This window comes from Nycticebus coucang, chromosome 10, assembly GCF_027406575.1.
Source record: "Nycticebus coucang isolate mNycCou1 chromosome 10, mNycCou1.pri, whole genome shotgun sequence".
Classification (NCBI taxonomy): Eukaryota; Metazoa; Chordata; class Mammalia; order Primates; family Lorisidae; genus Nycticebus; species Nycticebus coucang.
This window is the reverse complement of record NC_069789.1, coordinates 82,210,143-82,220,891: the sequence shown is the minus strand read 5'-3', so window position 1 is coordinate 82,220,891 and position 10,749 is coordinate 82,210,143. Positions and strand designations below refer to the sequence as shown.

General features: G+C 40.8%; 2 protein-coding genes and 1 non-coding gene across 6 annotated transcripts in view; 1 reads left to right on the top strand and 2 right to left on the bottom strand.

The window, feature by feature from the left end:
* Positions 1 to 253: 253 nt before the first annotated feature.
* On the bottom strand, positions 254 to 2,031 carry LOC128597533 (uncharacterized). The gene is made up of 2 exons (XM_053607970.1): positions 1,654 to 2,031; positions 254 to 1,559 (listed from the first exon to the last, which is right to left on the bottom strand). Exons 1-2 carry the CDS (start codon positions 2,029 to 2,031, stop codon positions 1,329 to 1,331), a joined length of 609 nt encoding a protein of 202 aa, XP_053463945.1. The 3' UTR covers positions 254 to 1,328.
* A 174-nt stretch (positions 2,032 to 2,205) lies between these two features.
* The window catches only part of CEP350 (centrosomal protein 350), a 193,870-nt gene continuing 185,326 nt past the window's right edge, over positions 2,206 to 10,749 (top strand). For 2 of the 4 annotated variants that reach the window (XM_053607968.1, XM_053607965.1), the window contains exon 1: positions 2,246 to 2,570. The gene's annotated coding sequence lies outside the window, so the exon portion shown is untranslated. Of the gene's footprint in view, positions 2,571 to 2,614; positions 2,848 to 10,749 lie in introns of those variants that run through there. The other 2 variants (XM_053607967.1, XM_053607966.1) reach the window with 2 other exon arrangements.
* LOC128597784 (U6 spliceosomal RNA) lies at positions 3,933 to 4,039 on the bottom strand. The gene has a single exon (XR_008383344.1). It is a non-coding gene; the product is annotated as a U6 spliceosomal RNA (small nuclear RNA).

Here is a 10,749-nt window from a genome sequence, read left to right as displayed (position 1 = left end):
ATGGCCACTAACAGAAATACAGAGGGCTGGGAAGAGGAGCTGGCTTTGTGGGACTGAGGATGGGGGAAAATGATAAACTTTTTTTTTTTTTATTGTTGGGGATTCATTGAGGGTACAATAAGCCAGGTTACACTGATTGCAATTGTTAGGTAAAGTCCCTCTTGCAATCATGTCTTGCCCCCATAAAGTGTGACACACACCAAGGCCCCACCCCCACCCTCTCTCTTTCTGCTTCCCCCCCATAACCTTGTCATTAATTGTCCTCATATCAAAATTGAGTACATAGGATTTATGCTTCTCCATTCTTGTGATGCTTTACTAAGAATAATGTCTTCCACTTCCATCCAGGTTAATATGAAGGAAAATGATAAACTTAATTTGGGGGCTGGAGGTGCTGGTGACTTCTGTTATCTATCTGGAGATGGGTAATAGACAACTGAAGATTTAGTTCTGGGACCAGTTCCACTTATTCAAAGAGAGACAAGAGTCAAAGCCATAGTAATCAACAGAGGGCAGAAAAATCTGATCTTGATGTCTACTAACAAGTAGGAGAACAGAGGGGTCATACTGAACACTTATTATGTGCCTAACACCGTGGAGACTTCTGGGGAAGGTAAGAAACCTTTTCATTAAGCTTTTACTCTTGTTTGAGAGATTAAGTACTCTTAGGAAATTATGAGAAAATACTATGAAAACTCAAAAGCAAATCTGTAGGGTATAAACAATAAGAGCAGAGAGATGTCAAAAGGGAAAACAGATGTGTCTGAGGTATTTGGGAGGCAAGGAGAAAACATCAGCACAGGATTTAAGAGGTAGAAATTGTGCACAGGCTGACACCACAGTAACGTGGCCGCCCACACAGTGACAGAACTTTCAGCGTTTTTGTTGTTGGCCAGGAGATAGCTAGGGGTAAGACCCCATATCTTATATCTCCATATACCAATGATATAATATGGGCAAAGTACTTAGTTTTTCAGAACCGAGTTCATCTTTTAAGGTGAGTATACTTACATAATAAGGTGGTTGTATACATTCAGTAGAATAATATATGAAAAGCATTTATCCTACTGCATTATACAGCAAAGGTGTGGAAAATCAAAGTTTTTTTTTTCTCGCTATCACTTGTATTGCTGGATCACCCACATTTTCTTTTCTTCCCTCCAGTGCATCTTTCTGGAGACACGTTTTATACGTGTGCAGGACTTTTGTACAACCACTTAGCTCCTTTTCAGGCACAGCTATGGGATCTACAAAGAGAAACTAGTTACTGCCTCCCGCTTTCATTGATACGGTCCACTCAACAACAAACACTAATTGCCTACAACGTCCTAGTTACTGTCCTTGGTTGGCCCTATTGGAGTATAAGAGCAAAAAGAGACCTTCAAGTCTTCAAGATACTTAAAGTTGACAGTTTCTGGGTAAGTAACGATAGGAGTCCAGAAAGTGGAGAAAAGTGAAGGGTGGAGAGCTTGTGTGTAGTGAGCACCCGTGGAAAGGGACATTCTTTGCAGATGAGCTGTCCTTTCAACTAAGTCTTGACAGATGATAGAATTCACCACCTGGAGAGTGGGGAAAGAGGACAAAAATGTGAGAAGATATGTTGACCATAGAGGGCCTTTTAAAGCATAGTTTATCAGGGCCAATACCAAATACCGTATTGTTCTCTTGGAGACTGGAGCCATTAGAGTGCACGGTTTTGTGCAGAGGAACAAAACCGTAACCTTCGAGAATAAAACCGCCATACTGACAGCAGTGGGTAACTGCAGCAGCTGCATAGCTGCAATTACTCTGAAACTGACTGGAGTGACGATTTATTTGTACAATTGGTGAAACATCGTAAATTCTGAGAAAACTGCCGTTTCCAGTCTTCGAGTTCTTCCTTGTCAAATCCTCAGCTTGTTTTATCGGCCCGAGGTCAAACGCGCAGCCAAACAGCTCAATTAGCATGAAAAGGAACGGGGTAGGGGTGGTCTCCTCCCCGGATACAGTTTGGCTCCTCCCGAGTCCCGCAAGGCTCAAACTTCGCCGCATCAAACATGGCTCCCCCGCGGTTCCTCTCCGATTTTTCCTCGCTCCCACCTTTGGGCCACACTCAACATGGCTCTAACAGAAGGTTACATTTCCGTGGAAGGGTCTCGGGGCAGTTCTCGCGAGGCTTGCCTGGGCTTCGACTGCTCCCGCCCTGCCTCGCGCCGCCGCCACAGCCACGGCCGCCGGCGCCGCTCCTCCTCCGTGTCAGTTGTTGGTTTGTAATGGCGACTGGGCCGCCCCTGCCAAAGTGACTCCCGGGCGGGGGAGCGTGGCCAGACCTGCGCCAGAGGGAACTGCAGAGAGCCGCAGCTCAGGGGTTGGCTTGCTGTGGGGGAGGGGAGGCAGCCTTTCCGCCTCTTCCTCCTTTCTTGCAGACCAGAGGGTCTCCAGAGCCGGTGCGAGGCGGGTTCCCGGTGCGTCCCCGCAGCGGGGAGGGCAGGCCGGACAGCCCTGGGGCCGGTCGGGGCGGCGTCACTGCACCCTCCGCCAGGCCCTGCGGGATGCACCGTGGGAGCCGAGGGCGGAGGCGACACTCTCAGGTGAGACCTGGCCGGGTCTGCGGACGCTCGCTAAGCCTCAGCTGCCTCTGTCCGCGGTCCGCGGTCCCGGGTCCGGGGTGGCGGCTCGAGAGGCGGGGCACAGGGAGTCCTGGCCCTGCCTGCGTCCTCCTTGAGGAACCTCCCTCGGTCCTGAGGCTTACTGGAGAGGGCCATCCTGAGATCTGGGTTTCAAGTCCCTCCGGTGCCTGCGGTAGACAGAATTTCCTTCCTTACCTACCAGTGTCCTCTCTCCGCCCCGCCTCTTTCCTGCAGAGAGGTAAGATACTCTCGCCTTTGGTCTCGGGAGAAATGTCCTCCTCCATCATTTGGAGATGAGGCATATTTTGGGAAATTCCGGAGAACTGGCACCGGTGGGAGGGATCACCAGTTTTTGTTCCTTTTCAGTGGGGACAGCATTCTCAAGTAGAGGGAAAACTTTGATCTGCTTCAGGCTAGCAGCTGCTGTTTGTAGTCTGCCGGTTATATTCACAAATGATTTAGGGGGAGCTATCTTTACGCTTTTGGAAGTTGTCAGTATTTACCCCCGCCTTTTAAATGCAGCCCAACATGCTAAATGATATTTAGCTCATGTGACAGATACGTGTTGGAATGTGCTTGGATTGCACATAGGTGTAGATTTTAATGTACTAGCAGACCCTGCGTATGGGGAAAAGCCAAGTTGTCACGGATAGTGAGCAGTATCATTGTACTCCACCTGAGTGTTTTGTTTTGATGGTGATCCTTGTTTTGAATTTGAAGAAGTCGTTAGTGTTGCCATGTTAACGATACCTCCTGCTCTGTATTTTAACAGTTTTAGAGGAATGGCTATCCGCAGACCCAGTAACAACCTGAAAAGTTTTGTAGACTCAGTGATCAAATACTAAAAGTTACCCTCTGTTTACACAATTTCTAAGTGTAAAATATTATTTTTAAACCAGGAAATGTGCTGCTAATACTAACATGGAATTGTGACTTTGGAGGATCAGTTTTTAGATGTATGCTAGAAGTTGCTTCAAACTCATGGGCATGTGATAATTAGTTTTGGTGTGCTAAATTGACGAGTTCCACTCAGTGTAATAAAATAAATCTGGACCATCGAACTGTCATTGCACTGAATTTAAGATACTTTAGTCCGAAAATAAATGTCAAGTTAGAATACATTGTATGTGTGGATAAATACATGTGTATCTTATCTTTTTTTTTTTTGTTTTTTTATTAAATCATAACTGTATACGTTGATATGATCATGGGGCATCATACACTCGTTTCATAAACCATTTGACACATTTTTATCACAGTGGTTAACATAGCCTTTCTGGCATTATCTCAGTTACTGTGCCAAAACATTTACATTCCACATTTAAAAATATGGAACGCTTCACGAATTTGCGTGTCATCCTTGCACAGGGGCCATGCTAATCTTCTCTGTATCGTTCCAATTTTAGTATATGTGCTGCTGAAGCGAGCACTGTATCTTATCTTTTCATAGTAGAACTTTGTAGAGATGGTGTTGTAGAAGTAAACAATTTTATACAGAGGTAGTGAAAGAATTTGTCTTTTTATCTAAGATATATTGGGGTGTGTGTGTGTTAATACTTGAACAACCAGCCTTTTGTGGAGCAATCAATTTATGAATTATAAAGTTTTTGAATGTTTTTCTTTTCCTGATTGCCAGTCTTATGTCCATTTTATAAAAATTCTATATCATGGACAGAAGAAAAGAGATGAAGTCCCTATATAACCAATTTTATTTGTTAAATTGTTGTAATTTATAGTGGGAACAAAAAAGAGAAGTTGTTGTCTAAAATAACTGACATTTTTTGGTGTGCTTCCACATAATTTTATTTAGTCTTCATAGCAAGCTTGTGGGGTAGATATGGCAATATCTTTATTTTGTAGTTGTGGAAACTGACACCCATGGAAATTTATTTATGTGAATGCTGTTCTCATTTCTGCAGATAATCTAGAACTAGTTTATTTTAAATTAAATATTAATATAGGCTCCTCTGGCCACATACACCGGAGCTGGCAGGTTCAGACCCAGCCCAGGCCTGCCAAACAACAATGGCAACTACAAGCAAAAAAAATAGCTGGTGTTGTGGCAGGCGCCTATAGTCCCAGCTACCCTGTTTTCCCGAAAATAAGACAGTGTCTTATTTTAAGGTGTGCTCCCAAAGATGCGCTAGGTCTTATCTTTCCTGTAAGTAGGTCTTATTTTCGGAGGATGTCTTATTTTCGGGGAAGTGGGGTACTTGGGAGGCTAAGGCAGGGGAATCACTTAAGCCCAAGAGTTTGAGGTTGCTGTGATTTGTGAAGCCTCGGCCCTCTGCCCAAGGCAACATAGTAAGACTTTGTCTAAAAAAAAAAAAAATTCATATGGATACTTTTGGCATTTGGTATTATTTTAAAGTCTAAAAAAAAATTCTGTTTTGTTCCTTTTTACATGGCACTTGCTCCTTATGCTGATGAATTGTCAGTGCTTTAAAAATGTTAATATTTTCATGACATTTTGTTAATTATTAACAAGTCATGAATTATTATAATAGAGCACTTTATATACTTTTTCCTTGAACAAGGTTCTTTGTAGTTCATTTATTATCTTTCATCGGGTTTAGATACTCAGTTCTGTCATCTTTGGTTCTTCAGATCATTTATGCTTTCGGTTATGTAAAACAAATATTTATACCTTACGGTCAGTAGCATCACTGAAAAGTAGCAACATCTTGGTGATTTTATCGTAGAGATAACTGATTAATTAAAAAGTTAAATATCTCCAATTATGATTGTTATTTTTGCAGTATGGGGCAAATTGTGAAATAATTTTCCTTTTTACTTTTTTCACTATGTTAATTCTGAATGTTACAGTAAAAAAAAGAATAATGAAAAGATTACATAGTTGTTTTTCTGCACTTTTGTTTTGTTCATTGTTGTCATAAATTTAATTTTACCTGTGTGTATTTTGGGTTGCCTTTCTCATCTGAGCTATAAGTGTTTCTCTGGTGGCAGAGATCTCTACTCTCTATTGTGCACCCAGAACCTAGCATAAAGTAATAGAGTCAGTAATTATCAATTGAATTCATTGGGTAACAGGGGTCCTAGGATAATATTTTTAAAACAAAAGAAGAAACTGGTTCTTATTTTCTGGGTACATCTCTACTCTAGGGAATATACTACAGAGAGATGTTTAGATTTGCCAGGTGCCAGGGGAATGAGAGGGCGGCATTAGAAGAGCCCCTGAGAATAAGCCACAGGTAGATCCTGAAAACTTTATTGACTGTTTGAATGATTTGCCTAGGTGCTCTAGCAATAATTATTGTAATTTAATTTTTTTTTTTTTTTGAGACTGCGCCTCAAGCTGTCGCCCTGGGTAGAGTGCCATGGCGTCACAGCTCACACAACCTCCAACTCCTGGGCTCAAGCTATTCCTCTGCCTCAGCCTCCCAAGTAGCTGGGACTACAGGCACCCGCCACAACGCCCAGCTATTTTTTGGTTGCAGCCATCATTGTTGTTTGGCGGGCCCTGGGCTGGATTCGAACCCGCCAGATCAGGTGTTTGTGGCTGGCGCCTTAGCTGCTTGAGCCACAGGCGCTGAGCCAATAATTATTGTAATTTAAAGAAAATAGAAGCTTTAAGACCCTAACCTGTTATACTTGTACTGTAATTATAGGCTTATAATAACTTCAAGTCACTTCTTTTTTTTTTTTTTGAGACAGAGCCTCAAGCTGTCACCCTGGGTAGAGTGCTGTGGCATCATTGCTCACCACAACCTCCAACTCCTGGGCTTAAGCAATTCTCTTGCTTCAGCCTCTCAAGTAGTTGGGACTATAGGCACCAGTCACAATGCCCGGCTGTTTTTTGGTTGTAGTTGTCATTGTTGTTTGGTAGGCCCGGGCTGGATTCGAACCTGCCAGCTCAGGTGTATATGGATGGCGCCTTAGCCACTTGAGCTACAGGCTCTGAGCCTTTAAGTCACTTCTTAATCATAGCATTGGGAGTTTTAATACATAAATTTCAAAATGCTGGTTCAATTCCCAGGTTTTTTACATAAGAAAACAGAGGATTGGGGCAACCCCATATGCGGGGGTGGCAGGTTTGAGCCCGACCTGGCCAAAATTTAAAAACAAAGCAAAACAAAACACAGAGGATGATATATGGGAGGTATCATCCATAGTTGGTTTCATAAATGGGGAAAGAATCCACTATACAGCTGTGGCCTACATTTGTTTAATGTCAGATAATTATCAAATCGTAAGATAATTGTAATCAACCTAGCAGTCATTCTATGTCAGTATTAATTAAAAACTCAAAATGGACCTCTCTTTTCAAGAATCAAAAATATTTGTTAACTTAAAAATGAATTTCAACCCTCTCTTTTGTCATTGTGATTATAAATTAGTACAACTGGAATAACCCTCTGGAAGGAAATACGGCATTTCCTATCAAATTTAAAAGTGAACATACTTTTTTGATAGAATCATTTCATTTTTAGGAGTTTATTTTACATAAGTATTAACACAAGAGCACATAAATTCTATACGGATGTTCACTTTAGCATTTTTCCCCCCAAAGTCAATAACATTTATAAATAACAAAAAATCATAAACGTCTATTGGGAGGGCAGTTTTTAAAATTATGGTATATTTATGCTTGGACGTACTATGCAGTTGTTAAAGGGTTTGGGGGTGTCTATTTTTACTTCAGGAGAAGCAACTGAATGTATGTATCCTTTAGTCCCTGGACTGTGCAGTGGACTTTTCTGTGTTCAAATTTTAGCTGCACCACTTACAAGCTGTGACTATTAGTAAGTTACTTAAACTCGTTTGTAAAGTGGATGTACTAATGGTTCTTACCTTACTGAAGTACTGTGAAAATTAAATGAATTAATGTTTATTCCCTAAGTAAGTATGGTAAACCCCATACATTTTTAAAAGAAGAAGTTGTACTACACTGTAGAATATGGTTTGATTTATAGAAAAATAAACACTTAGGCAAAGAGATGTAGTTTGGTTTTGTTTTGATTTTGTATGTGCATAGAAAAAGGTCTGTAAGGATGGGCATAAACTGTTAGCTGTGTTATTTCAGGGGACTTTCCTTTTTTTTTTTTTTTTATAGGCTAGTCAAGTGAATCAGTGGGATCTTTTTTTGCTTTTGAATCTTTCCATATTGTAATAACAATATGTAAGTCCCACTATTACAATTTTTGAAACTTTTTTCTAAAAGAGAAAATACTGAAGCAAAACTTAGTCTTATACAGTGATATAAATGTATTTTTGAATATACTTTTTCAGAGATACACAGATTTCAATAGAGTATCACATGATTAGAACCTGTTTCAAAACTTTTGTTGATGGCAGGTTGAATTTAACCTATGAAAATCCCTAACAATTATATTTATTTTTCTATTATCACTGTGATCTTAAATCTTGTATATTAATTTACAAAGTGACCCCATAGGCTATCAGTGTTTCTTAAAGCCAGAATTCCCAGACTGCACTCAGCTATGATACAATATGTCCTTACTTGATGTTTGAAACCTTGACTTTAAGTGAAATGAATGAAATCAGTTTTACCATAGGCTAACTGATAGAATAGTTAAGTTCTTGTGGCATATTTCTGATCACAAAATAATCACCAAACTTCAAAATAAAGTCCCTAAACATCTCTAACATTGAAATAAATGTGATCTACACATATTTAAGATTAATAAAAACAAGTAATAATTGGCTTGGTGCCCATAGTACAGTGGTTATGGCGACACTGAGGCTGGCACGATCGAACCCAGCCTGGGCCAGCTAAATAGCAATGACAGCTGCAACAAAAAATGGCCGGGTGTTGTGGCGGGGGCCTGTAGTCCCAGCTACTTGGGAGGCTGAGCCAAGAGAATCGCTTAAGCCCAAGAGTTTGAGGTTGCTGTGAGCTGTGATGCCACAACACTGTATTAGGGCAACAAAGTGAGACTCACTCTCTAAAAAAAAAAAAAAAATCAAGTAATAATTATTTACCCACTTATTCCTATCCCAGCAGCTCAGGGTACAAAGGTGGGAACCCATCCTGGACAGGAGGATGCCATTCCCTTGCAAGACTCACTCACATACACCCCCACGTTCAGACTGGGACCTTTTAGACATGTCAGTTCATTTAACATGTGCATCTTTGGGATGTGGTAGGAAATCAGAGTACCCCGAGAAAACCCACCCAGACATTGGGAGAACACACAAGCTCCACAGATGGTGGCCCTGGCTGGGAATCAGTTTTTTTTTCCTTATCAAAATTATAGTGAAACAACATTGAATGAAATGACCTTATTTGAGAACCTGCTATATCCTGGAGTACCATAGTAACCTCATATGGACACGTGTATTTTGAGGGAAAAGTGTGTGACAGTTTTGGGATGTATATGGGATATTTGACATCTGTGGGAACACTGCTCAAACTACCAGTTTGAGATAGTGCACATGAAATTCTGCTACTATATTCTTTTCTAAGATAACGTATTTTCAAAAATCTAGGTTTTGGGCTCAGCACCCGTAGCATAGTGGTTACGGCGTCAGCTACATATTCTGAGGTTGGCGGTGGGTTTGAACCCAGCTCGGGCCTGCTAAACAGCAATGACAACTGCAACAAAAAATAGCTGGGCATTGTGGCAGATACCTGTAGTCCCAGCTAGTTGGGAGGCTGAGGCAAGAGAATCACTTAAGCCTAAGAGTTTGCGGTTGCTGTGAGCTGTAATGTCAGGACACTCTCACATAGTGAGACTCTGTCTCAGAGAAAAAATAAAAAAAAAAAAGAAATAATATAGGTTTTGGGGGGTTGCTGTGATAAAAAGCAAGTACTGTATAAAAATCAATGTGGAGCAGTAAATGGAAGGTGGCAGAGTTGAAAATGATTTTATCTTGATTGCGCTAATGTACACAGCTATGATTTAACAATAAAAATAAATACATTAAAAAAATGATTTTAAAGTTTGAGAAATTGCGTAATACCTAGTACGTGCACATATCCTATAAATGTAGTTATTCAGTAAGTATTATTTCTTTCAACTTATATGTATTTTTCAAACTGCTACTGAGTTGCTAGGACACAAATATTTATTAGATTGTATAGATCTCACTATTTAGTAAATGGAACTGTCAGATATTTTTTTGTTTAGGGGCTCCATGAAAAAATTAACTGAGACACTAAGGGTTCTGTGAATTGAGACAGTATGGGAAACAAATTTTTCTGACTAGAACACTCCAAGTAAGAAATATATCTTCCAATAATCATATGAAAACATAATGTACTTATGTGTACACGCATATGTAATGAAAGTTTCACTAAAGACTCTAACTACTTTTATTTATTTATTTTCTGAGACAGTCTCAAGCTGTCGCCCTGGGTAGAGTGCTGTGGTGCCACAGCTTGCAGCAACCTCAAACTCTTGGACTTGAGTGATTCTCCTGCCTCAGGACCACAGCTGTCCACCACAACACCCGGCTATTTTTGTTGTTGTTGTTGCCATTGTTGTTTCAGCAGGCCCAGGCTGGGTTTGAACCTGCCAGTCTTAGTGTATGTGGCCGGTGCCCTACCCACTGAGCTATAGGCACCGCCTCTCACTACTTTTATTTATTTATTTATTTATTTTTTGCAATATGCTGATATTTTCAGTTCACTTCTATTTGGCTTCAGGTGGCTCATGCCTATAATCCTTGCACTCTTGGAGGGCGAGGCAGGTGTATTGCTTGAGCTCAGGAGTTGGAGACCAGCCTGAGCAAGAGCCAGACCCTGTCTCTAAAGATAGCCAGACATTGTGGTTGGTGCCTGTAGTCCCAGCTACTTGGGAAGCTGAGGCAGGAGGATCGCTTGAGCCCAAAAGAGTTTGAGGTTGCTGTGAGCTTTGAAGGGTGGGCACTCTACTGAGGGCAACAAAGTGAAACTCTGTGTCAAAGAAAAAAAAAAAAAGATTCTGAGACTTACCAGTAGGAACATCATTCAGCAAACAGGTCTGGAGCACCTAGTCACTAGTGTGTGCTGTGTAAAGAGCAATAAAACCTCGCCTCTTACAGTATATATATGTAACAGTATAGAGGGGTAAGAGAAGTGGTAAAGTTTTAAGGATCCACAAAGGAAACAACCGCCTCAGTTAGTAAGGGCTTCTAATGAAAGAACAATTAGTTTTTTTTATTTTCTTAAAGATCC

What these genes read in the sequence shown, in the direction of transcription:
- LOC128597533 (XM_053607970.1), bottom strand. Translation starts at nt 2,031, where the DNA reads ATGCGGCGAAGTTTGAGCCTTGCGGGACTCGGGAGGAGCCAAACTGTA. An exon ending in GTCTCCAAGAGAACAATACG is followed by an intron (nt 1,560 to 1,653) that starts GTATTTGGTATT and finishes CCCACTCTCCAG; the next exon opens with GTGGTGAATTCTATCATCTG.